The following is a 26,635-nucleotide window of genomic DNA, read 5'->3' as shown; positions in this document are numbered from 1 at the left end:
TCTCTCTCTTTCTGAATTCATCCTTCTATTTTTCTCCCTTTCTATTTCTCTCATTACATGTTCTTTACTTTTTTTTTTGTTTTGGTTTGTGTTAGAAGATGGGAAGGCAACCTTGTTGTAACAAAATTGGGCTAACAAGTAGGTAGAGGGTCTGTTAGTTATCTACTCTAATATAGATTCTTAGAAACAAAGTTTGTGTTATTTTCTCCAATGTGTTGAAAATGAAAGAATCAATAAACAAACAATGCAACCAAACAATTTACAAAGATGTATAGGAGATGGTCATCCAACTACTACAAGAATATGTTTTAACAACATCCTAGTGTAGAGAAAAACAAAAACATGGAACAACCTTACTTGATACCCCCACCCCTGGTTAAAGAATTACCCACTAGAAATATTCAATTTTTTCTTTTACTATAATCCTTTCTAAATCATTTGAAAAGAATTATCCCTAATTAACAATCGATTCATGTAGGGATCTATCATACAACAATGGTTTAAGGGGTTCTCTCCCAAAAGAGATTGGGAACTTGACGAACCAATGAAGTTGAAGAGGGATATGCCAATTAAAACAAACCTAAGCCTACGAAGCTGCACACCTTTGGCACCCAAACTAGTTTTCTTGCATCTAGAGAAACACAATGATTTTTTGTCATCATAAATCAAAGAACATGTTGTAGCGCTTTTGGTGAGAGAAATAAAGAGTTAGAGAATCAAAGAAATTCTTACCTGAAGCAGTCAATTACTAAATGTTCCTATAGAAACACCAGAACCAGCTAATGGATTGCTGGCTACAACACCTTCGGACAACTCGATCGAAATCAAAGATGAGGGTTTTTTGAGTAGTAGCAAAAAATATAGATTGAAGAGAAAGAAGAGGGTTTTGTGGAATAGGGTAATGTGAGATTGATTGATAGAAAAAGATTCTTAAAACAAAAGTAAAGAGCAAGACTGAAGAGCATAGAATAGTAGGATCCATCGTATGGATGCCAAAAGGTTGTGGAATGGGTGGGCGAATTTCAAAAATTTGCCTACCTTCTTCTAATTGGGAATCATATTCCCTAAATTTAGAATACAATATTCAAGGATCCTACTTGAACCATAGTTGAACCAGATCTGAACCAAAGACAATGAGGGAATTATACCTGATCCAAAGAAGCAGTATCTCCAAAAGTTGGTGTTCGCGCCAAAAGAGGACACCAAGATCCGCTCTTGCTGAAGATGACACAGTTGTATGTGGAACGGAACCAGCAAAGTGCATCCTACACACTGAATCCTTCGCAAGAATCCACTGGAAACTCTGAGAACCAAATCTTTTCAGTCTTTTCTGAAAAACTGATGTCAAGAACCAATTTCTTGATTTCTTTCTACTACAAAGATCGAATCTTGAAAGAAAGAATAGCGGCGGCTAGAGGAGAACTCCTGAAGTGAGGATGGTTGAATTGCTTCTCTTCTCTCTGGAGTGTGTATGAGATCCAATCCCAATTCGCAGGATGATTTTCATTTCACAAAACCCTAGGTTCGAAATCTGAATATGATCTCTTAGGGTTTCTCCTCTTTTCTTCTTGATTAAGAAACCTCCTAATTGGGAGTTATCCCAATCCAAATCAGTATTTGGACAGGGGATGATCTTAATCCTATATGTAGATTAAGTTAGCTTACTCCTAATCTTATCAGGAGGTTACCATATTCAAATCTGATTTGAATTTGGTCTCCCAGAGTGGATAAGGTCGAAGACCCAGTACATATGAAGCTTCTCCAAGATCTTTCATGGAGAATGGCTGTGATAGCCATACCTTGATCGAAGTCAACATTCCTACATCATTCCCAATGAGTAGGATATCGTCCATGTACAACACCAAAAAGGTGATCTTATCCCCACTGGACTTCCTGTAAACACAGGGCTCATTCGGATTCTGCTCAAAGTCAAACGTATTGACGATAGAATCAAAATGGATGTTCCATCTCCTAGAAGCCTGCTTAAGTCCATATATGGATCTATTAAGTTTACATACCATGTGTTCCTGACCAGCAACAATGAAGCCTTGCGGTTGCTGCATGTAGATATCTTCACTAAGATCTCCATTCAAGAACACGGTTTTGACATCCATCTGCCAAATCTCGTAGTCATGGTATGATGCTACAGCTAGTAGGATTCTAATGGATTTAAGCATGGCCACAGGCGAAAAGTTTTCCTCATAATCGATGCCTTCTTTCTAAGTATACCCTTTCGCCACCAAACGAGCCTTGTAGGTCTCAATCCTGCCATCGGGGCCCTTCTTCCTCTTGTAGATCCACTTGCAACCAATTGCTTTACCACTGAGGGTGGACCTACTAGAGTGCAGACTCCATTGGTTTCCATCGAGTCTATCTCAACTCTCATGGCCTCCACCCACTTCTAGGAATCTATGTCTAACATTGCTTTCGTGTAAGTTATGGGATCCTCCTCACTAGTCAAGGCTTCCACCAAGAAACTATCCTAGTCATAACCATATCGGACTAGTAGCCTGGATGCCCGAGTGGATCTTCTAGGTTGGTCACTACCTAGAACTTGTGAGACATCTCCCACTGCTCCTGAGCTCTCCTCATCAAGAACTATTTCCTGACGATGGGTGTCCAGGATGTATTCAGTTTCCAAGAATTGAGCATTTTGACTGCAGAACACTTTCTGCTCATTTGGGTCATAGAATAGATAACCCACTGAATCTTTTGGGTAGACTATAAATAGGCAACGACTGATTTTGGATTCCAACTTGTCCGCACTTGTTCTTTTAACGTGTGTAGGACAACCCCAAATCTTCAAGTGTCTCACACTTGGCTTCCTTCCGGTCCATAGTTCATATGAAGTTTTCAGAACCAATTTGGTTAGAACTTGATTCAGCACGTAGATAGAAGTCTTTAATGCATATCCCCAAAAGGATGTCGGTAATTCTGAGCATACGATAAGTGACCGAACCATGTCCAACAAGGTCCTATTCCTCCTCTCTGAAACACCGTTGAGTTGAGGTGTAGCAGGAGGAGCTAATTGTGACACTATCTTGTTGACCTTTAAGTAGTCCATGAATTCATCAGAGAGATACTCGCCACCTCGATCCGATTGAAGGGCCTTAATATCTCTCACTAACTGTTTCTCGACTTCCTGTCTGAACTCTTTGAACTTTTCAAAGGATTTAGACTTGTGTCTCATTAGGTACACGTAACCATATAATGAAAAATCATTTGTAAAGGTGATGAAATACACGTGTTGATTCTGTGTCCTAACACTCAGGGGACCACATACATCAGTATGTATTAGATCAAGTGTGCCTGCACATCTTTTAGGCTTACCGTCAAATGGCCGCTTAGTCATCTTACCTTGGAGGCAAGGTTCACAAGTTGGAAGATTTTCTATGGTTAGAAAATCCAAAGGACCATCCTTTACCAGCCTTGTGATTCGGTCAACACTGATATGGCCAAGTCGGTAATGCCAGAGGCACATGGGATTTACTATATCATGAGTCCTTTTCTTGGGATTTTCGATCGACGTAGTTTCGGTTAAGTTAGTTTCTAGAGAAGGATGTAGAACATAGAGACTGTTCTCCAGTTCCCCGCATGCGATGAATTTGTTATTCCATTTAATAGTAATCATATTACTAAAATAAATAGTATATCCATCAATACACAATTTAGAAACAAAAATTAAATTTCTTCTCAAGTTCTATACATAAAGACAATCTTTAAGTACAAGCACTCCTTCTCTAAAGACTAATTCTATGGTTCCCATTGCTGCAGCTGCAACACTTGCAGTCATTTCCAAGAATAGTGTGACTTCACCTTCACTCAATCTTCTGTTAACTTTGAACCCCTACAGAGAGTTACACGCATGAGTTCAAGCCCCGGAGTCAACACACCAGGACACAGAAGTAACTAACATATTAGTTTCTATGACACAAGTTTCGACATTACCTTTCTTAGATTCCAGGTAAGCAGGACAATTCCTCTTCCAGTGGTCGGTCTACTTGCAGAAGTGACAGACATCAGATGCCATGTTCTTCTTCTGCTTCTTGGGCTTGGCAGCTTTCTTCTGGGGCTTCTTTGCCTTTCTCTTTTTCTTGCCCGATTTGTTAGCTTCAGCAAGCATAACCACAGGCTCATCCTTCTTAAATAGATCATCGGCCCACTGCAACATATTGTTGAGTTCCTGGACGCTGACATTCAGCTTGTTCATGTTGTAGTTCATTGTGAACGCATTGAAGGAAGAGAGTAAAGAATTTAGGATGGCATCCACTTGCATGCCATGATCTAGCCCGGATCCAAGGGCTTCGATTTTGTTAATGTAGCCCGAATCCAAGGGCACGGAGTCACACTCTCCAAGAAGATGTCTCCCAAGACTTCTGAGGATATTGAGGGCATGAGAGGTGTTCCCTATGCCTCGGCCGTAGGGAGCATCATGTATGCCATGCTGTGCACTCGCCCGGACATTGCTCAGGCGGTGAAGTGTGGTAAGCAGATTCCAGGCCAACCTAGGGCAAGAGCATTGGACTGCTGTGAAGAGCATACTCAAATACCTTCGAAGGACAAAAGAGTTTTGTTTGGTATTCAATGGTAGTTCACTACAAGTTCTAGGGTATACTGATGCTGATTTCCAGTCGGATCCAAATGATGGAAAGTCTACATCTGGATGTGTTTTCACGATAAGATTGTGTGTTGTTTGCTGGAAAAGCAGCAAACAGGGGTCCACTGTAGATTCCACAACCGAGGCTGAGTACATTGCCACAAGTGAAGCTGCCAAGGAAGCTGGGTGGATGAAGAAATTCATACACAAATTGGGAGTAATTCCATCCAGCACATCACCCATCCCGTTGTTGTGTGACAACAATAGAGCGATCGCCCAAGCTAAAGAGCCACAGGCCCACTCGAAGTCAAAGCACATCGAGAGGAAGTACCACGTACTACGGGAGATCGTTGGTAGAGGGGATGTCCTAATTCAGAAAGTAGCATCAACAGATAATGTGGCAAACCCATTGACTAAGCCACTAACACAGAAGGTGTTTGAGAAACACGTGAAAAGTATGGGACTCCGGCTTGTACTAGATTGGACCTAAGTGCAAGTGGGAGCTGTTAGACAGTTTTGTATGCCCTTAGCTTCAATCCAATTTGATGTACTTTTGATATTTAGTGTAAATAAATAAAGTGCATGTTTGATTCATGTTGTTTGGTATAATTCTGTGAAAGACCCTAAAATTGGACACTTTTTGAGACACGTGTTAGGTTTAAATGTTCATAGCCATTGGATAAGTCTGGGGAGATTTATCCTGCCAAGGCTGATACTGGTGTGCCACAAAGTGTTGGGATGGCCTATCTCGGCCACCAGGGTTAGACCCAAGGCACATGTAGTATGGGATTACTCAAATCCTTGTATCGGACCAGATTTCTAGTATTGCCATGGACCTTGGAGACAGATGGGCAAAACTAGAAAGTTACACTTGACCCCTAGACTCGATTCTCATACTTCACTAGGTGTTGGATCGGGCTATCTTTGATATGCCAATCAGTGAGATACTTAGCGGGGGTCAAAACCCGGGCATGTTGGGGTAGTCTAAGAATTCATCTGAGTGGATGATCATAGTGACAGGATCAGCCCCTTTGTCGGACAAAGGTAATGATCGGGAATGCACTCTCTCTAATGGAAACCAAACTGTTAGCAGTTGATTTCAATAGTTGGAATTTTCTTTTGGCAAAATTTATGGGCTGACAGGTTAAGTGTAAGGCCATTTAGGATAATACCTAATGGGCTAATCTTGCACCTGCCCACAGTCCCTGGGTTTTTATAAGATGGCTTGGCCCAAGGACCACTTAATGTAAGTGTTGGACCCATAGGGTCCATGTGATGGGCCCAGGGGTTCACTGAGTTTCTTAGTGAATTTGGCTGGGTCTTGTGTTAAAAGCTGAGCCAAACCCATGTGGCTGGTGTGTAGATCAATGCTTGGGTCCCATGCCATACAAAGAAGCTCAACTAGGCAGCATATTGCAAACTAGTTAAGCACTGAACACTTAATGGGCAAAAAGCCCATTTCGAGCTGGGTAGATATGATCACCCATTTATGGGGCAGATCTGCGATTAATGTTAGCAAAAGGATTAGGCCTTTAACCTTATCCACTCTGGGAGACCAAATTCAAATTAGATTTGAATCTAGTAACCTTCTGATATGATCAAGAGTAAGCTAACTTAATCTGTAGATAGGATTAAGATCATCCCCTATTCAAATACTAATTTGGATTGGGATAACTCCTAATTAGGAGGTTTCTTAATCAAGAAGAAAAGAGGAGAAACCCTAAGAGATCATAACCAGATTTTGAACCTAGGGTTTTGTGCAAGAAATCATCCTGCGAATTGAGATAGGATCTCATACACACTCCAGAGAGAAGAGAAGAAATTCAGCCATCTTCACTTCATGAGTTCTCCTCCAGCCGTCGCCATTCTCTCTTTCAAGATTCGATCTTTGAAGTAGAAAGAAATCAAGAAATTGGTTCTTGACATCAGTTTTGCATAAAGACTAAAAAGATTTGGTGCTCAGAGTTTTCAGTGGATTTTTGCGAAGGATTCAATGTGTGGGATGCACTCTGTTGGTTCCATTCCATTCATTGCTATGTCATCTTCAGCAGGAGCGGTTCTTGGTGTCCTCTTTGGGCGTGAACACCAACTTTGGGAGATATTGCTTCTCTAGATCAGGTATATCCCTTATCTTTGGTTCAGATCTGGTTCAATTATGGCTCAAGTAGGATCCTTGAATATTGTATTCTAAATTTAGGGAATATGATTCTTAATTGGAAGAAGGTAGGAAAATTTTTGAAATTCACTCACCCATTCCGCAACCTTTTTGGCGTCCATACGATGGATCCTACCATTCTTTCAGTGGGGCCCACCAAGTAGGGAGGGTTCATCCAATGACCTTATGGGACACCATGGCAATGATGTGCATTCAGCCATGTGTGCGTAAGAGCCACTAACGAGTCATCATGGACCAAGTGCTTATGGCCCATGGTCACAGCACATCCAACATCCAAACATCACATGTCAAGGAAGAATTGATCCAATCAATTAACTGTTGTAAAGCCCATTGAATAGCCCATTTAAAATCCATAACATTAACATTTAATGTCGACTAGGTATATGGGCTGAATCGTAGTTAGCAGTTCGGCCCATACAACTTTTCTCACAAGAGTGGGCTTTTTCAGTTTTAACCATTTAAAACTGGGCTTTACAGGTGGGCTGAATTAATCCATGTAATTGAGCATCAGATTTTGGAACAGCAAGTATGAGAAAAATTGGACTGAAAATAGTCCCCTTCGAACCCTAGATTCGGTCCAAACAGTTTTGGTCCAATCTAGTCTGAAATTGTCCGAAACTGATTTTCAATTCAAGGGTTAATTCTTGAAATATCTAAAATTAAAATAAATTAATAATTTTAATTTTAGACATTCACAAATCAAATATGGACTATTCGCACCACCTACAAAACAGAGATTAATCACTAGGGTTGCAGTTTCACAAACTGCAAATCGCAGAAAGTGATTTCTCCATCTACAAATCTCCAACGCCACCTTCTTCTTCCATCTTCTTCAATCAAGAAAAAAAAAATAGAAATCCTATTTCTATTAATTAATTACATTCTTGATCAAATCCTATACATTTAGTCTAGAAAATAAAAAAATATTTACAGACCGAGTTGAATGAATAATAATAAAAAAAGGGTGCGCAGACCATCTGTGCCAAATCTGCACTACGATCTCCAGGTTTGAACAGTCCATTAAATCAAAATAAATAAAGAACAGTTCTAAATAAATTTTGGATTTAATAGAAATTAATTTCAAATCAATCGCCCTTAACAAGAAACAATTTCTTGAAATAAAGAAAACAATCTGCGCAAATCTTGGCAGAACATCTTCGGTCCATCTGTGCAGGTTCAGATCTGATTTTCTTTTGGTTCAAGATTCGAACCTATGGCTCTGATGCCACTGAAAGAATGGTAGGATCCATCGTATGGATGCCAAAAGATTGCGGAATGGATGGACGAATTTCAAAAATTTTCCTACCTTCTTCCAACTGAGAATCATATTCCCTAAATTTAGAATACAATATTCAAGGGTCCTACTTGAACCATAATTGAACCAGATCTGAACCAAAAGACAATGAGGGAATTATACCTGATCCAGAGAAGTAGTATCTCCCACAGTTGGTGTTCATGTCCAAAGAGGACACCAAGATCCGCTCCTGCTGAAGATGACACAGTTGTATGTGGAACGGAACCAGCAGAGTGCGTCCTACACACTAAATCCTTCGCAAGAATCCACTGGAAACTCTGAGCACCAAATCTTTTCAGTCCTTTCTAGAAAACTGATGTCAAAAACCAATTTCTTGATTTCTTTCTACTACGAAGATCAAATCTTGAAAGAAAGAATGGCAGCGGCTGGAGGAGAACTCCTAAAGTGAGGATGGTTGAATTGCTTCTCTTCTCTCTGGAGTGTGTATGAGATCCAATCCCAATTCGCATGATGATTTTCTTTTCACAAAACCCTAGGTTCAAAATCTGATTATGATCTCTTAGGGTTTCTCCTCTTTTCTTCTTGATTAAGAAACCTCCTAATTAGAAGTTATCCCAATCCAAATCAGTATTTGGACAGGGGATGATCTTAATCCTATCTGCAGATTAAGTTAGCTTACTCCTGATCTTATCAGGAGGTTACCAGATTCAAATCTGATTTGAATTTGGTCTCCCAGAGTGGATAAGGTTAAAGGCTCAATCCTTTTGCTAACTATAATCCCAGATTCGCCTCATAGATGGGTGATCATATCAGCCCAGATCAAAATGGGCTTTTAGCCCATTAAGTGTTTAGTGCTTAACTAGTTTCCAATATGCTGCACAATTGGGCTTCTTTGTATGGCATGGGACCCAAGCATTGATCTACACACCATCCACATGGGCTTGGCCCAACCTTTAACACAAGGCCCAGCCGAATTCACTAAAAAACTCAGTGAACCCCTGAGCCCATCACATGGACCCTATGGGCCCAACACTTACATTAAGTGGTCCTTGGGCTAAGCCATCTTATAAAAATCCAGGGACTGTGGGCAGGTGCAAGATTAGCCCATCAGGTATTATCGTAAATGGCCTTACACTTAACCTGTCAACCCATAATGATCAAGCACTGCTCGAAAAGAGAGGACCTCTCCCTCGGTTGCAAGGAACAGTGCTGCACTCTCCACTCACATGGATCCCGGGAATTAAAACCATTTGCAAACATTTTGAAACCATATATATATACACATATTATATATATAAATTTTGCAAAAACAAAATTCCAACGATTGAAATCAACTGCTAGCAGTTTGGTTTCCATTAGAGAGAGTGCATTCCCGATCATTATCTTTGTCCGACAAAGGGGCTGATCCTGTCACTATGATCACCCACTTAGATGAATTCTCAGACTGCCCCAACATGCCCAGGTTTTGACCCCTGCTAAGGATCTCACTGATTGGCATATCAAAGATAGCCCGATCCGACACCTAATGAAGTATCATAATCGAGTCTAGGGGTTAGGTGTAACTTTCCAGTTTTGCCCATTTGTCTCCAAGGTCCAGGGCAATACTGAAAATCTAGTCTGGTTCAAGGATTTGAGTAATCCCATACTGCACGTGCCTTGGGTCTTACCCTGGTGGCCGAGACAGGCCATCCCAAAACTTGGCGGCACACAAATATCAGCCTTGGTAGGTTAAATCCTCCCGGACTTATCCAATGGTTGTGTACATTTAAAACTAACATGTGTCTCGAAAAGTGTCCAATTTTAGGGTCTTACATAGAATTATACCAAACAACATGAATCAAACATGTACTTTATTTATTTACAGTAAATATCAAAAGTACATCAAATTGGATTGAAGCTAAGGGCATACAAAACTGTCTAACATGTAGCAATAATGACAATATGTTGGAAGATATCTAGAAACAATCTTCTATTGAAAACCTTCTTCCTCATTCCATCCCAAACTTGACTATGTTTTTTTTTTTCAACAAATCAACCTTAACACAATCCTCAGCCACAATTGTTCTTGTCAATCATCCAGTGGCTTAATCCACTTTGAGCACCCTTTCAACAGCTTCTGTGATGGAACACACATAAGAATCATTGTATAGATTCACTAGGAGTTATGGGAGAGAGAACCAAAGTGTAATAACTAAGGGTTCCTAGCCCAATTCCTTACACAGTGTCCACGTGAGGAAGCAAAATAAAATATCTTTGATGAAAACTACTTCAGTCATCCAAACTCGTAAAAACTCATCTTCATCTTCAAACTTGACAAAAACATGACGTGAATCCAAAGTTGTGATCACTATTGTCGATTTGTGGTGGAAAGTACCTACTAGAGATTCTCTAATTTTTGAGAATGATGGTCGTCTATATGTGCATTTACCTACCAATGCAAATTGTAAGGGATTCAGAGACTTTGTAATCTCTTCATCAGTAAATTCGGTCATTGGTTCACCTTCAAAGTTGGCTATTTCATAGCCACATCAATCACTAGAGGATCTAGAGAAGAAGGAAAAGGATTGGAAGAAGATGACAACACACTAGAAAAGGAAGTTTTCTCTGGGGTTTTGATGGCATTTCTCCCATTGCTAAAATTTTCAAATGTGTTAGCCCCTCCCACTTCCATAAGTAGATGAGTTCAACCTTTACATTCCTTGTACATATTGTATGTAGTTGATTTTAGAGAAATCAATCCAAGCTAAAGTCATCTAGAATAAGAGATCCTAATACTTCAATAGTAGTGATGAGCAAGTCTTGAAAGCTTTTGAGCTTGTATAATCCCTCCCATCTATTGGGATCTTCTTCTTTGCGCTAAGCATTATTTGTGAGTAACGTTGCTCTTTCTTGTAAACCTACTCCTGTTCTAATGAAAGAAAGAATATTTAAGCATGTAGATGTTTGTTGAACATCTATTAAGGTCTTGTTGGCACCTCTATTAAATCTAACTACAAAGTATTGTAAGCACCCAAAAGTCCTATTAACTTAGGTTGGGTTAGCACCCGTGCAGTCCAACCAATTTATGTATTGCAGGCGCCCATGAAGTCCTACTAGTTGTGAAGACTTGGTTGGAACTCGGAAATCCAAACGGCTAGTGAAAATCTTTAGTGGTGGTTTAAGGTATAAGACATAGGTAGGTTTGGTCGAACCTATATAAAAACCTTGCATGCCTTGTATGTTTCTTTTCTTTTAAAATTTTGTAGTTTATGTTTATCTTTTCTAGCATTCTCATAACGTCAATAACTCAAAATCTTATAGATTTTGTTTTACTCTATCTTTCTTTATTTTCATCTACAAGATACAAGGTGATTTCGGGCAGCTATTAAGCTCTAACATTACTAACCCTACTAACTATACCAAGTCTCTCTAATTGCTTTACATTTACTTTTACTATTGCTTTCATTGTTCATTTACTATTCGATACTATTAACATTTTTGTAGTTAGATCTATCCTTGAGATTCTAGTAGCAGTTGATCAATACTTGAATCTCAACTTGATTATATTTGGATAGTTGATCCTCCTCTTAGCTATCATATTATAGCAGGTCCATTTCATTGCTATTGTTAGTGACTAGTCATCTTTCTCTAACTACTCACATAGACAACACCAAGTGTAGCTACCTTTTATATTTTACTATGCTTCCATATGCTTCTTTACTTTTCTATAACTCTTTACATTCAATGTTTATGTTCATTTGTTTAATTGTAGAACTACTAAATTGTTAGCAGGTTGTAGATATTGATTGTTATACTTATCACTTAGTTACTATCATCTTCTTGGCACCAGTCTTTATTTTGTTGTTATTATTCATTCACTGTTGTTCCCTGCAGCTCTTGCTATTAGATTGTTTGTTTCTTTTGTAGTCGTAGATTTCTAGTCCTATAGTTAGGTTAATCTAAGAATAACATCTTAATTAACTATTCAATCAAACTAACTAAGCCAAATCTTCGGTTGCATCTTAATCTCCATTTTGAAGAAGTCTTAGCTTCAGTTTGAGGGGAAGGATTTTGATCTTGACTTGATAAGAGCCAAGAATTCAGATTTGAATTCAAAGATAAATAATTTTTAAAGATCTACCTAGTTCACCCACCTCTTGGGTAAGGCTATCAGTCCTAACACCTACTAAAACCCAAGGCTTGATTCTTAAATATGGGATGGGTATTCCTTTTGTTCACTATAAATAGTCTTTGGGTTTTGAAATCTCCATGGTTCTACTATTTTTGTATATTCTTAATGCATAGTGGAGTTGATCTCCTTGTATCTAGCTTTTCTCAAGGCATAAGACTTTTACATGCCTCTTCTTAGGCCTTCTTTATTAATTTATCATTAATGAAATATTATAGGTGATTAGGCCTTTTCTCAAAAAACATGTAATTCTTATGTTTTCAATATATCAAATAAGAAGTAAATGTCAAAATTAATTCAAGCAAAAGTAGGTGCTTAACCCCTTTTATTGTTGTACTTTAATCTTCACTTGAGCTCATTAGGAATTGATTTTTGAGTCATGTCTCCTTATACAAAGTTGCTTTTAAGAGATTAAAATTATTCTTCAAATATCCTTATCTTCCTTTTGTCTTTATCTATGATTTTTTAAAAAAGAAAGGTTATGACTCCCATGGCCCCAAAATGACACTACCATTAGTCATGATGCATGTCTCTTCCATGTAGAGAGAAAGTACTACAATGTTATTACAAAACATGGGTACATAAAATATAACATTTATTCCCATTAAAAATATATTAAATTACATAAGTATTTTATTTTCCAAACAACCATCCCTTATAGTATATTTGTTTTATCAGATGCACCAGACAAGAAGAGTTTTCCCAATAAAAGCCATCTCTTTGAGATCTCACATCATTGTCTTCATGGAATAAGCTTTGCATTTCCTGCAATGGAATACAAATCAATAGATCATTTGAAAAGCTCTACATTCAATCATTTTCACAATTCATCATTAAATAGAAAAGAAAATGAAAACAAACATAGAAAACTTAAAAAGTGTGATACCTTAGGTAGGGATTTGGAATCCCAAAGGTGGTAGTATGGGCACTTGTGCATATGGGGGAGGAATCTTAGGAATATGAGGTGGACTTATAATAACAGGTGGCTTAGGCATAACTGGAGGATTGAGAACGTGAGGAGGAAGCTTAGGTGTAAATGGTGGATTTATAGTAGGAGGAGGCATCTTAGGAAGTTGTGTAAGTGGGGGAGAAAATGTAGGTACATGAGGTGGACTTGAAATAGAAGGCAGCTTATGCAAAGGTGGTGGATTCAAAACTAGAGGAGGTAGATTAGGTATTAGTGGTGGATACGTAGTGGGAGAAGGTGTCTTAGGCACATCAATATGCGGGGGAGAAAATGAAGGTACATGAGGTGGACTTACAATAGTAGGAGGTGGTTTAGATGTAATGGGTGGACTGAGATTGGGTGGAGTAAGCTTTGGTGTAAATGGTGGATATTTAGAAGGGGAAGGCATCTTAGGAACCTGTGTGAGTGGAGGAGGAAATATTGGTACATGAGGTGGACTTAAAACAGTAGGCGGCTTTGGTAGAGATGGCGGATTCAGAACTGGAGGAGGTAGTTTAGGAACTTGTGTATGTGGGGGAGGAAGTTTAGGAACAGGAGGAGGACTTACATTAGGAGGTGTCTTAGTTATAACTGGGGGATTGAGAATGGGAGGAGGAAGTTTAGGTGAAAATGGTGAATATGTAGTGGGAGAAGGTATCTTAGGCACCTCTATATGCGGCAGAGTAAATGTAGGTACATGTGGTGGACTTACAATAGTAGGAGGTGGTTTAGATATAATTGGTGGACTGAGAATGGATGGAGGAAACTTTGGTGTAAATGGTGGATATTTAGTAGGAGGAGGCATCTTAGGAACTTGTGTAAGTGGGGATGGAAATATTGCTACATGAGGTGGACTTAAAATAATTTGTGGCTTTGGTAGAGATGGCAGATTTAAAACTGGAGGAGGTAGTTTAGGAACTTGCGTCTGTGGGGGGAGAAGTTTAGGAACACGAGGGGGACTTACATTTGGAGGTGTCTTAGACATAAATGGGGGGTTGACAACGGGAGGAGGAAGTTTGGGTTGAAATGCTGGATATGTAGTCGGAGAAGGCGTCTTAGGCAACTCTGTATGCGGGGGAGGCAATGTAGGTACATGAGGTGGACTTATAATAGTAGGAGGTGATTTAGATATAATTGGTGGACTGAGAATGGATGGAGGAAGCTTCGGTGTAAATGGTGGATATTTAGTAGGAGGAGGCATCTTAGGAACTTGTGTAAGTGGGGGTGGAAATATTGCTACATGAGGTGGATTTAAAAGAGTTGGTGACTTTGGTAGAGATGGTGGATTCAGAACTGGAGGAGGTAATTTAGGAACTTGTGTATGTGGGGGAGAAAGTTTAGCAACATGAGGAGGACTTACATTAGGAGGTGTCTTAGGCATAGCTGGGGGATTGAGAATGGGAGGAGGAAGTTTGGGTGAAAATGGTGAATATGTAGTGGGAGAAGGCGTCTCAGGCACCTTTATATGCGAGGGAGGAAATGTAGGTACACGAGGTGCACTTATAGTGGTAGGTGGTGGTTTAGATGTAATTGGTGGACTGAGAATGGGTGAAGGAAGCTTTGGTGTAAATGGTAGATATTTAGTAGGGGGAGGCATCTTAGGAACCTGTGTAAGTGTGGGTGGAAATATTATTACATGAGGTGGACTTAAAATAATAGGCGGCTTTAGTAGAGATGGTGGATTCAGAAGTAGAGGAGGTAGTTCAGGAACTTTTGCATGTGGGGGAGGAGGTTTAGGAACAAGAGGGGGAATTACATTGGGAGGTGTCATAGGCATAACTGGGGGATTGAGAACGGGAGGAGGAAATTTGGGTGAAAATGGTGGATATGTAGTGGGAGAAGGTGTCTTAGGCACCTCTATATGTGGCGGGCGCAATGTAGGTACATATGGTGGATTTACAATAGTATGAGGTGGTTTAGATATAATTGGTGGACTGAGAATGGATGGAGGAAGCTTTGGTGTAAATGGTGGATATTTATTAGGAGGAGGCATCTTAGGAACCTGTGTAAGTGGGGGTGGAAATATTGCTACATGAGGTGGACTTAAAATAGTAGGCGGCTTTGGCAGAGATGGTAGATTTAGAACTGGAGGAGGTAGTTTAGGTACTTGTGTATGTGGTGGAGGAAGTTTAGGAACCTGAGGAGGACTTACATTAGGTGTCTTAGGCATAACTGGGGGATAGAGAATTGGAGGAGGAAGTTCGGGTGAAAATGGTGGATATGTAGTGGGAGAAGGCGTTTTAGGCACCTCTATATGCGGGGGAGGCAATGTAGGTACATGAGGTGGACTTACAATAATAGGAGGTGGTTTAGATATAATTGGTGGACTGAGAATGGATGGGGGAAGATTCGGTGTAAATGGCGGATATTTAGTAGGAGGAGGCATCTTAGGAACCTGTGTAAGTGGGGGTGGAAATATTGCTACATGAGGTGGACTTAAAATAGTAGGCGGCTTTGGTAGAAATGGCGGATTTAGAAGTAGAGGAGGTAGTTTAGGCACTTGTGTCTGTGGGGGGGGAAGTTTAGGAACATGGGGGGGACTTACATTTGGAGGTGTCTTAGGCATAAATGGGGTGTTGACAATAGGAGGAGGAAGTTTGGGTTGAAATGATGGATATGAAGTCGGAGAAGGCGTCTTAGGCACCTCTATATGCGGGGGAGGCAATGTAGGTAAATGAGGTAGACTTATAATTGTAGGTGGCGTTTTAGATATAATTGGTGGACTAAGAATGAATGGAGGAAGCTTCGGTGTAAATGGTGGATATTTTGAAGGAGGAGGCATCTTAGGAACTTGTGTAAGTGGGGGTGGAAATATTGCTACATGAGGTGGACTTAAAATAGCGGGCGGCTTTGGTAGAGATGGCAGATTTTGAACTGGAGGAGGTAGTTTAGGCACTTGTGTCTGTGGGGAGGGAAGTTTAGGAACACGTGGAGGACTTACATTTGGAGGTGTCATAGGCATAAATGGGGAGTTGACAACGGGAGGAGGAAGTTTGGGTTGAAATGTTGGATATGTAGTCGGAGAAGGCGTCTTAGGCACCTCTACATGCGGGGGAGGCAATGTAGGTACATGAGGTGGACTTACAATAGTAGGAGGTGGTTTAGATATAATTGGTGGACTGAGAATGGATGGAGGAAGCTTCGGTGTAAATGGTGGATATTTAGTAGGAGGAGGCATCTTAGGAACTTGTGTAAGTGGGGGTGGAAATATTGCTACATGAGGTGGACTTAAAATAGCGGGCGGCTTTGGTAGAGATGGCAGATTTAGAACTGGAGGAGGTAGTTTAGGCACTTGTGTCTGTGGGGAGGGAAATTTAGGAACACGTGGAGGACTTACATTTGGAGGTGTCATAGGCATAACTGGGGGATTGAGAATTGCAGGAGGAAGTTTGGGTGAAAATGGTGGATATGTTGTGGGAGAAGGCGTTTTAGGTACCTCTATATGCGGGGGAGGCAATGTATGTACATGAGGTGGACTTACAATAGTAGGAGGTGGTTTAGTTATAATTGGTGGACTGAGAATGGATGGAGGAAGCTTCGGTGTAAATGGTTGATATTTAGTAGGAGTAGGCATCTTAGGAACCTGTATAAGTGGGGGTGGAAATATTGCTACATGAGGTGGACTTAAAATAGTAGGAGGCTTTGGTAGAGATGGCGGATTTAGAACTGGAGGAGGTAGTTTAGGCACTTGTATCTGTGGGGGGGAAAGTTTAGGAACACGAGGGGGACTTACATTTGGAGGTGTCTTAGGCATAAATGGGGGGTTGACAATGGGAGGGGGAAGTTTGGGTTGAAATGGTGGATATGTAGTCGGAGAAGGCGTCTTAGGCACCTCTATATGCGGGGGAGGCAATGTAGGTACATGAGGTGGACTTACAATAGTAGGAGTTGGTTTAAATATAATTGGTGGACTGAGAATGGATGGAGGAAGATTCGGTGTAAATGGTGGATATTTAGTAGGAGGAGGCATCTTAGGAACCTGTGTAAGTGGGGGTGGAAATATTGCTACATGAGGTGGACTTAAAAAAGTAGGAGGCTTTGGTAGAGATGGCGGATTTGGAACTGGAGAAGGTAGTTTAGGTACTTGTGTATGTGGGGGAGGAAGTTTAGGAACATCTGGAGGACTTACATTTGGTGTCTTAGGCATAACTGGGGGATTGAGAATTGGAGGAGGAAGTTTGGGTGAAAATGGTGGATATGTAATGGGAGAAGGCGTTTTAGGCACCTCTATATGTGGGGAAGGCAACGTAGGTACATGAGGTGGACTTACAATAGTAGGAGGTGGTTTAGATATAAATGGTGGACTGAGAATGGATGGAGGAAGCTTCGGTGTAAATGGTGGATATTTAGTAGGAGGAGGCATCTTAGGAACCTGTGTAAGTGGGGGTGGAAATGTTGATACATGAGGTGGACTTAAAATAGTAGGCGGCTTTGGCATAGATGGCGGATTTAGAACTGAAGGAGGTAGTTTAGGTACTTGTGTATGTGGGGGAGAAAGTTTAGGAACATGAGGACTTACGTTAGGTGTCTTAGGCATTACTGGGGGATTGAGAATTGGAGGAGGAAGTTTACGTGAAAATGGTGGATATGTAGTGGGAGAAGGCATTCTAGGCACCTCTATATGCGAGGGAGGCAATGTAGGTACATGAGGTGGATTTACAATAGTAGGAGGTGGTTTAGATATAATTGGTGGACTGAGAATGGATGGAGGAAGCTTCGGTGTAAATGGTGGATATTTAGTAGGAGGAGGCATCTTAGGAACTTGTGTAAGTGGGGGTGGAAATATTGCTACATGAGGTGGACTTAAAATAGTAGGTGGCTTTGGTAGAGATGGCGGATTTAGAACTGGAGATGGTAGTTTAGGCACTTGTATCTGTGGGGGGGGAAGTTTAGGAACACGAGGGGGACTTACATTTGGAGGTGTCTTAGGCATAAATGGGGGGTTGACAACGGGAGGAGGAAGTTTTGGTTGAAATGGTGGATATGTAGTCGGAGATGGCGTCTTAGGCACCTCTATATGTGGGGGAGGCAATGTAGGTACATGAGGTGGACTTACAATAGTAGGTGGTGGTTTAGATATAATTGGTGGATTGAGAATGGATGGAGGAAGCTTCGGTGTAAGTGGTGGATATTTAGTAGGAGGAGGCATCTTAGGAACTTGTGTAAGTGATGGTGGAAATATTGCTACATGAGGTGGACTTAAAATAGTAGGCGGCTTTGGTAGAGATGGCGGATTTAAAATTGGAGGAGGTAGTTTAGGCACTTGTGTCTGTGGAGGGGGAAGTTTAGGAACACGAGGGGGACTTAAATTTGGAGGTGTCTTAGGCGTAAATGGGGGGTTGACTACGGGAGGAGGTTGAAATGGTTGATATGTAGTCGGAGAAGGCGTCTCAGGCACCTCTATATGCGGGGGAGGCAGTGTAGGTACATGAGGTGGACTTACAATAGTAGGTGGTGGTTTAGATATAATTGGTGGACTGAGAATGGATGGAGGAAGCTTCGGTTTAAATGGTGGATATTTAGTAGGAGGAGGCATCTTAGGAACCTGTGTAAGTGGGGGTGGAAATATTGTTACATGAGGTGGACTTAATGTAGTAGGCGGCTTTGGTAGAGATGGCGGATTTAGAACTTGAGGAGGTAGTTTAGGCACTTGTGTCTGTGGAGGGGGAAGTTTAGGAACACGTGGAGGACTTACATTTGGAGGTGTCCTAGGCATAAATGGGGGGTTGACAACGGGAGGAGGAAGTTTCGGCTGAAATGGTGGATATGTAGTCGGAGAAGGCGTCTTAGGCACCTTTATATGCGGGGGAGGAAATGTAGGTACATGAGGTGGATTTACAATAGTAGGTGGTGGTTTAGATACAATTGGTGGACTGAGAGTGGATGGTGGAAGCTTCGGTGTAAATGGTGGATTTTTAGTAGGAGGAGGCATCTTAGGAACCTGTGTAAGTGGGGGTGGAAATATTGTTACATGAGGTGGACTGAATGTAGTAGGCGGCTTTGGTAGAGGTGGCGGATTTAGAACTTGAGGAGGTAGTTTAGGCACTTGTGTCTGTGGGGGGGGAAGTTTAGGAACACCAGGAGGACTTACATTTGGAGGTGTCCTAGGCATAAATGGGGGGTTGACAACGGGAGGAGGAAGTTTAGGCTGAAATGGTGGATATGTAGTCGGAGAAGGCGTCTTAGGCACCTCTATATGCGGGGGAGGCAATGTAGGTACATGAGGTGGATTTACAATAGTAGGTGGTGGTTTAGATACAATTGGTGGACTGAGAATGGATGGTGGAAGCTTCGGTGTAAATGGTGGATTTTTAGTAGGAGGAGGCACCTTAGGAACCTGTGTAAGTGGGGGTGGAAATATTGCTACATGAGGTGGACTTAAAATACTAGGCGGCTTTGGTAGAGATGGCGGATTTAGAACTGGAGGTGGTGGTTTAGGCACTTGTGTATGTGGGGGGGGAAGTTTAGGAACACGAGGAGGACTTACATTAGGAGGTGTCTTAGACATTATTGGGGGATTATGAACAAGAGGAGGAAATTTGGGTGAAAATGGTGGATATGTAGTGGGAGAAGGTGTCTTAGGGACATCTTTTTGTGGGGGAGGCAATGTAGGTTCATGAGGTGGACTTACAATAATCGGTGGTTTAGGCATAGATGGTGGATTCTGTATTGGAGGAGGTAACTTTGGTACATGTGGTGGATTTAAAATGGGTGTTTTGGGTGTATGTGGTGGATTGGGAGTTGGGGGAGATACCTTAGGTATGAATGGTGGATTTATGGTAAGAGGCGGTGATTTCGACACTTGTGTAAATGGAGGAGGCAACTTTGGTATATGAGGATTATTGAAAATAGGTGGTGGCATAGGCATAAATGGTGGATTGATAAGTGGAGGTGGTAGCTTTGGAGCAAATGGTGAATGTGTAGTAGGAGGAGGTAATTTAGGTACTTGAGGTGGATTTGAAATAGGAGGTGACTTGGGCATAGTTGGTGGATTGGCAATTATAGGTAATTTAGGTGGAAATGGTGGATTTATGGTAGGAGGCAACTTTGGTACATAAGGTGGTCTTAAAACTGGTGGTGACTTAGACATTGATGGTGGACTGTGGAATGGAGGAGGTAATTTAGGTGAAAATGGAACATTTACAGTAGGAGATGGCAACTTAGGTGGAAATGGTGGCTTCACAATCGGAGGTGGCAACTTAGGCTTTTGTATAGGTGGGGGAGATAGTTTAGGTGCATGAGGAGGACTTAAATTAAGAGGTGGCCAAGGCATTGGTGGTGATTTCTCAAATGGAGGAGGCTGCTTAGATGATAATGGAGGATTTATCGGAGGAGGTAAGGGCTTTGGCTTCTGTGTAAGTGGAGGTAGTTTTGGTACATGAGGTGGACTTAAAATTGGCCGTGGATTGGGCACGTATGGTGGCTTATAAACGGGAGGTAACTTAGGTACATATGGTTGCATAAAAGGAGGTAGCTTAGGCATATAAGGTGGCACAAATGGTGGAATGAAAAATGGTGGCGGCAACCTGGGGAAATATGGTGGAATTATAAAGGGAGGAGGCTTACTCTTGTGTCGTGGATTAACTTTTGGAGAATGCTTCAACTTTGGTAGGGATTTATGGCTACGATGTTTGTGGGAAGTTCTATGATACCTATCAAGTGTAATTTGGCTAGCAAGAGATGGGAGTAATATTGCTCCTAAATACAGGAGGAAGATCAAGAACTTAGCAACAATAAGCTTTCCCATGATATCAGAAGATCAAAACAAGATGACAAGAGATGAAAGAAAGAGAAAGAGGGCCTCTCTAGGGAGAGAAAGTGTTTTCTGCCTTCTTACAGTTCCTACTAATGAATGAAAGTTCTTGATCCATATTGGGCATTTTATAGTGTGAGAGGGAGAGAGAGAGGGAGAGAGAGCACTATTATTACACACCAACATTTGTAGATTTCCTGTTGGATGAGATTTGTTTTACTTTGCTACATGGACTTGCAATAAGGCCCTACAGATTGTCTTTAATGCATTTTAAACTTGTAGGGGTTGAGATTTTGATGGAGAAAGCGGTGCATAAGAACCTATGACCGTCTTGCTTTATCAGTTTTTCAAAATTAATTTACTAAACGACAATTTTCTCATCAAAATTTTTTACCAAGGCATGGAGAAAATTTTGGCTGTCAATCGTCCGACAACCTTGACTCTAACCTGTGAACTGACACGTCATGTGTCATTTGGAGAGTGGCTGTGACACAGCCCAGGCTGTCGAATTTAAGTCAACAAAATTTGCCGGACATAAGATTTAAAATAAATATATTCATTGAAACGACTGCACTAAATAATGCATTCCCGACAGACATGGCTGAAGAAAATTTTTTAACCAATCCACCAGAGTTGACATCTCCGCCCCACATCGCTCCATAGCACATGGGGACCGTGTATTGGGAAAATTTTCCTCTGATGACATCATTGGGAATGGTATTATCATCGGGAGATGTTTCCAATACATGACCGGGATGTGCTGTGGGACGTTGTAGGGCAGTCTCTTGTGGAGCGGAGATGTGATCTCGTAACCATAAGGCATTCATTTTTTGTGTCGGTGTGATCCTTTCATGCTCCATAGATACAATATTCAATGTTTACAAAATTGGACCAGACAGGACGATCGGATTGGAAAACCGAGAATCAGTCATCTGACCAGTTCTGTTTAACCCCAAAACTGTTATTTTGTTAAACATCATTAATTTGATCAGCGAACTGCTGATCTGGGCAGTCGAACTATTAAACTGTTCGACCCAAGAATGATTTTTTGCCACATTTTGGGTTTTTTATTTTTTTCATTTTTTGTTTGAGCAGACTGTTCGTTTGGACCAAACAATTAAACCATTTGACCCGGGAATCAAACCCCAAATGGTTTCCTGTCTGATCCGATTTTAAAAACCTTGATAATATCTATTTTTTTCATGACATACATGCAATATTATATCTAAAAGTATAAATCTAACAAATAAGTAAATCAAACAACAGGTTAAAATTGTAGCCATCATCATAATCGGGTCTAACTTGATAGTCCCCATTACAGACCATATAGAGTCTACCCTCGGAACTGACCTGACCGATTGACAGTTTGACGCCACTAGAACAGTCGAATATTTTGATTTTAAGACCACCACTTATATCTCCATGTCCTATTGGGTGGTAAGAAAGTGCTGCACTGTTTTCCTTGCCTTTGAAGTTCCATGACGAACACAGATTAGTCATGTTCAGAACTTCAACCAATAGTGGCAGCCAGTTACAAATAGCGTTCAATTGCTTCCTGGTCAACTTAATCAGTCCATTTCGATTTCTTTCACCATGTTCTGCAGCTTTGGAACTGGGTGAGAGAAGCTGTGACAAGGTCCCCAATACGTTTCATATTATTATAAAAGAATGTCAACGGACGGAGTCTATCAATGTGGCTGATTTGAGTTACTTAGAGCCACTCTTTTACATCATTGGCTAATAAACTTCCTGAAACTTAATGCTACAATAATTAGTTAATTGACGGTTCTGTGTTCAGGCCAAAAGTGCGGTCCAGGAGATAGACTTCTTCTCATGTTTATCAATACTAGCCGTGATCTTCATATCTAAATCTTGTTTCAGGCTTAGTACGTGATCACAAATGTACATTTCGTTCCGCAACCTTGTTCACCAGTGGATGTGATGGAGATAAGTGCCAATAGGAGGTCTTTACTGTTTAGAAAACAATAAAAGGAGAGCTGCATTCAGCACTAACACTAATAATTGAATATGGGTGGACTTCCAAATCTGTTTTGGAGAAGAACCTCATTAAAGTGAGTCAACTCAAGAGGCCTTATCCGAAAGTCAGATGATGAATCTGGGATATTTTCAGTAGCTTCTCCAGCATGGTTCTATAGCTGAGTAACTAGGCGTCTGTTTGGCATCGATACATATCAGCGCCACGTCGGAAAAAAATGGTGTTCCAGGAAATGTCAATATGTTTTGAACTGTTTTCCATAAAAAACGGTGTTCTAAGCCATGCCTTGTAAATTAAAAATGTGTGGTTTGGAGCAACGTCAAATTTGACGTTTTCTCATATTGCAGCTCGTTTCTGCCAATGAGGACATGATATGGCAGTGACATGGACTTCCTATAATGGGTACCAGTGTTGAAAACAGATATGGAACACTGTTATCAAACAGAAAGTGTTATCATTGCTCCAGGAAATGTCCTACCTGACAGTAACGTTTCCAAACAAAATATATATATATATATATATATATATATATATATATATATATCATTTTCTCAGAAAGTGGTGCTTCCAACACACACATCAGAGTTGTATCTGCAGCACCGATGCCAAACATATATTAGGAATGGCAACAGGTAGGATACCTATGAAAATTATCCTTCTTATTTGTGAACCCGTTTAGGTATTTTTTATGCCAAATTCATCCCAAAGCCATTTACCTTTTCCTCCCAATTTTAATTTCCAAACCTATCCCGTCCCAAACCATTTAACAAGTCCCAAGCTATCCCACCCGATTATTCCTATCATTTTTCAAATTTGAAATCCAAATTTAATTACCTTAATTATTACCCATTAAATCACAATAATTAACTGTATTTAGTATTTCATTTATCATAATTGATTTCATAACTAACATTATTTAACACACTACTTATAACATAATTAGTTTCATTAATTATCTGCCTCTCATAATTAATTCAATTAATTCCATTTAGGTATACTTAAACTAGTTTTTGTGAAAAATTAGATATTAGAAGGATTTGAATTTCAGTTGCTTATTTTAAACATAGTATATTTTAACCACTAAGCCACTTCGTGATATCTTGTTAAACTAGCATCGGTAAGCAACCATATTATATCCATGCGTATTGAAGTACAGAAAATATTCATTTGCAAATTAGACCTTGAGCTATAAATAACATAATCAAACCAGCTCTCAATGCTTTTGCCTCTATACTCTCAATATCCATTTAAGAGACTTTCTTTATGACTAATTTCTTAGGAGAATATACCTTTTTCTACTACACATAGCACCATTATTTATTAAACTTTGTTTATTTTAAATTTTGTTAACCTTTTACATGACCACTGATGAGATTTATAGTAATAGTTTGTTAATCTATGAACATATGTGCATATCAATGTTTCCTTGCGACATTCTGATGATTTATACATCTCATGTTTATGGTCAAAATACACTTAACATAAAGTCATAAACTAGTAAAATACATTTTTTGTATGTATAGAATTATTAGAGCTATAGATTATATAAAACTCATATATTTGTAATATATATTTGAATTTCCTTGGTGTATCCATGTGTATCTTAAATTGTCCATTGTATTTATACATATTCAAAGCATATCCAAAATCCAAATAAAATTCTTTTAATTTCATCTTCATTATTCTTTGCATTTTTTATATATAATTTGAAACTTGCACCCGATTTTACATCACATAAGTAAAATGTTGGGTCCCTCTTAAAAGGAAATAATGTACTATGTCAATGCTGAAGATACCTTTTATTTATTCCCAAAATTTACTCCCAATGGAAGGGTGGCCATCATAAAATTTATTAAGGATTCCTAAAAAATAATAGCCTAGGAGGGGGAATGTAAAAGCCTTACCCCTCGAGAAAAGCTATATACAAAGAGATCATCATCAAAACTATAAACAGTAATTACAAAAGGATCTAGATGATCTCTAAATAAAACTAATAAAAAAATAACTAAAATGCAGGAAAAAAAAAAAAAGAAAACCAAGACCATCATTCTTCAAAAGATTTTGTGTCTCACGTGGAAGGTTAGCCAATGGAGATCACATCTTCACCCCACAACACATCCCCACTGTGTACCAGGAACATCTCTCAATGACGACATCATCGGGATTGATACTTTCAGCGGGAGATGTTCCCATTATATGGCGGGGATGTGCTGTGGGGCATTGTGGGGTGGCCCCTTCTGGGGTAGAGATGTGAACTCTAGTCAATGAGTTATATATAATGCTATTGGGGGAATCACTACCCAACTTCAAAAGGCTATCCACAACCTAATTTGCTTCCCAATAAATATGAACAAAGTGTAGGTCCATAACCACCTGGAAGTTCTCAATAAGATCCAACAAATACCAAATATACTAGGGAGATTTGCATCTTCTCATCACTATGTCATGGAGGACTTTCAAGTCTGTCTCAAGTAACAACTTCGTAATTCCCATTACTCGTGATGAAGATACCTACAATGGGATACAATATCTATACTATTATATAAACCAAAATGGTCCACATCAGAATGCCTCTTTTTTCTCTGAACCCCTTTTCTTGTTTTCTCCTTAATTCCCTCTCTTTCTTTCTTTCTTTCCTCCATTCCCCATTGCTAGCCCTTCCATGTGACCACATGGCAGCCCTCTTTTTTTCACTGAAGTCCCACTCCAACTCTCTCTCTCTCTCACTCTCTCTCTCTCACACACATGTTCCCAATCACTTAGCCAACCCCCTCCTAAAATTTCTCCTAAATTATCTCCCCCACCTAAAATTCTCCTAAAATACCTCTTAATCAATCTTACATGCCCAATAAACCATCTAAAAACCAAAAAAACATGGTTAAATTAATTCGGGTACTTAAATTAATTTGTGAAATACTTTTAATATTTCCAATAATTATTGATATTATTGAATATTATTCAGTAAATATCAACACCTAAACTATAATCTTGGTAAATTGGAAATTTTAATTACTAAAAATTACTTTCTGAAAATTACTAATTCTGGTAATTTAATTTTAGAAATTTTGAAAATTAATTATTGAGATCAATAATTACTAAAAAATTAATAATTAATTAAAATATTAATCAATACAAATTTAATAATTAAAAATTATCAATAAATTTTCATTTGAAAATTTATTTCAATAAATATAAATTTATTGATATTATTAGTAATTTTTAGTAATAATTAGTTATTGTTACTTTCAGTAATTTTGGTTAAGTTATTAATATTTAATGATATTATCATATAATAATGAAAATTTTTAGTGGAAAACTAATTTCAATAAATATAATTTTATTTTTTACATTTTTAGTAATTTTGATATTTAGTATAATTTTTTAGCACTAAGTAGTGATTTTGGTATTTTAATTACTAAATATTACTAATTTTGGTAATTTACTTTAGTAAAAGTTAAATTATAAAACTTCTAATTATTCAAATAAATAATTGGAAAACTTTGATAATTTTCATAGTTATTGGACAATAAATTTATAATTTCCATAATTAATGGAACTATATTTATGGGTTTGGGGGATAACCCCCCAAGTAGGAATGCCAATGAGCAAGTTCAGGGCAAGGATCATACTCTTCGTCCTTGACCCCGAGTTTTAAATTAACCCTTGTCGGAAAAAAATGTATCATGTATCTCTGATCCCCCAGTCCTCAACAAAGACAAGGTGTTGTTTTCATGATCAGTTAGT

At 39.5% G+C, this 26,635-nt stretch overlaps 1 protein-coding gene across 1 annotated transcript; it reads right to left on the bottom strand.

Annotated features, from left to right (window-relative positions):
• Positions 1-12,738: 12,738 nt before the first annotated feature.
• On the bottom strand, positions 12,739-20,964 carry LOC148860723 (uncharacterized). Its single transcript, XM_088982981.1, has 2 exons — positions 13,083-20,964; positions 12,739-12,961 (listed from the first exon to the last, which is right to left on the bottom strand). The coding sequence occupies exon 1, from the start codon at positions 20,887-20,889 to the stop codon at positions 13,084-13,086; it is 7,806 nt and encodes a 2,601-aa protein (XP_088839107.1). The 5' UTR covers positions 20,890-20,964; the 3' UTR covers positions 12,739-12,961; position 13,083.
• Positions 20,965-26,635: the final 5,671 nt, after the last annotated feature.

This window comes from Nelumbo lutea, chromosome 4, assembly GCF_056320005.1.
Source record: "Nelumbo lutea isolate HS-2025 chromosome 4, American lotus-T2T, whole genome shotgun sequence".
Classification (NCBI taxonomy): domain Eukaryota; kingdom Viridiplantae; phylum Streptophyta; class Magnoliopsida; order Proteales; family Nelumbonaceae; genus Nelumbo; species Nelumbo lutea.
The sequence above is the reverse complement of the archived record's forward strand: the minus strand, read 5'-3'. Positions and strand labels throughout refer to the sequence as shown.

Excerpts from the sequence above, each read along its gene's own strand:
- LOC148860723 (XM_088982981.1), bottom strand. The coding sequence starts at position 20,889 with ATGGGAAAGCTTATTGTTGCTAAGTTCTTGATCTTCCTCCTGTATTTA.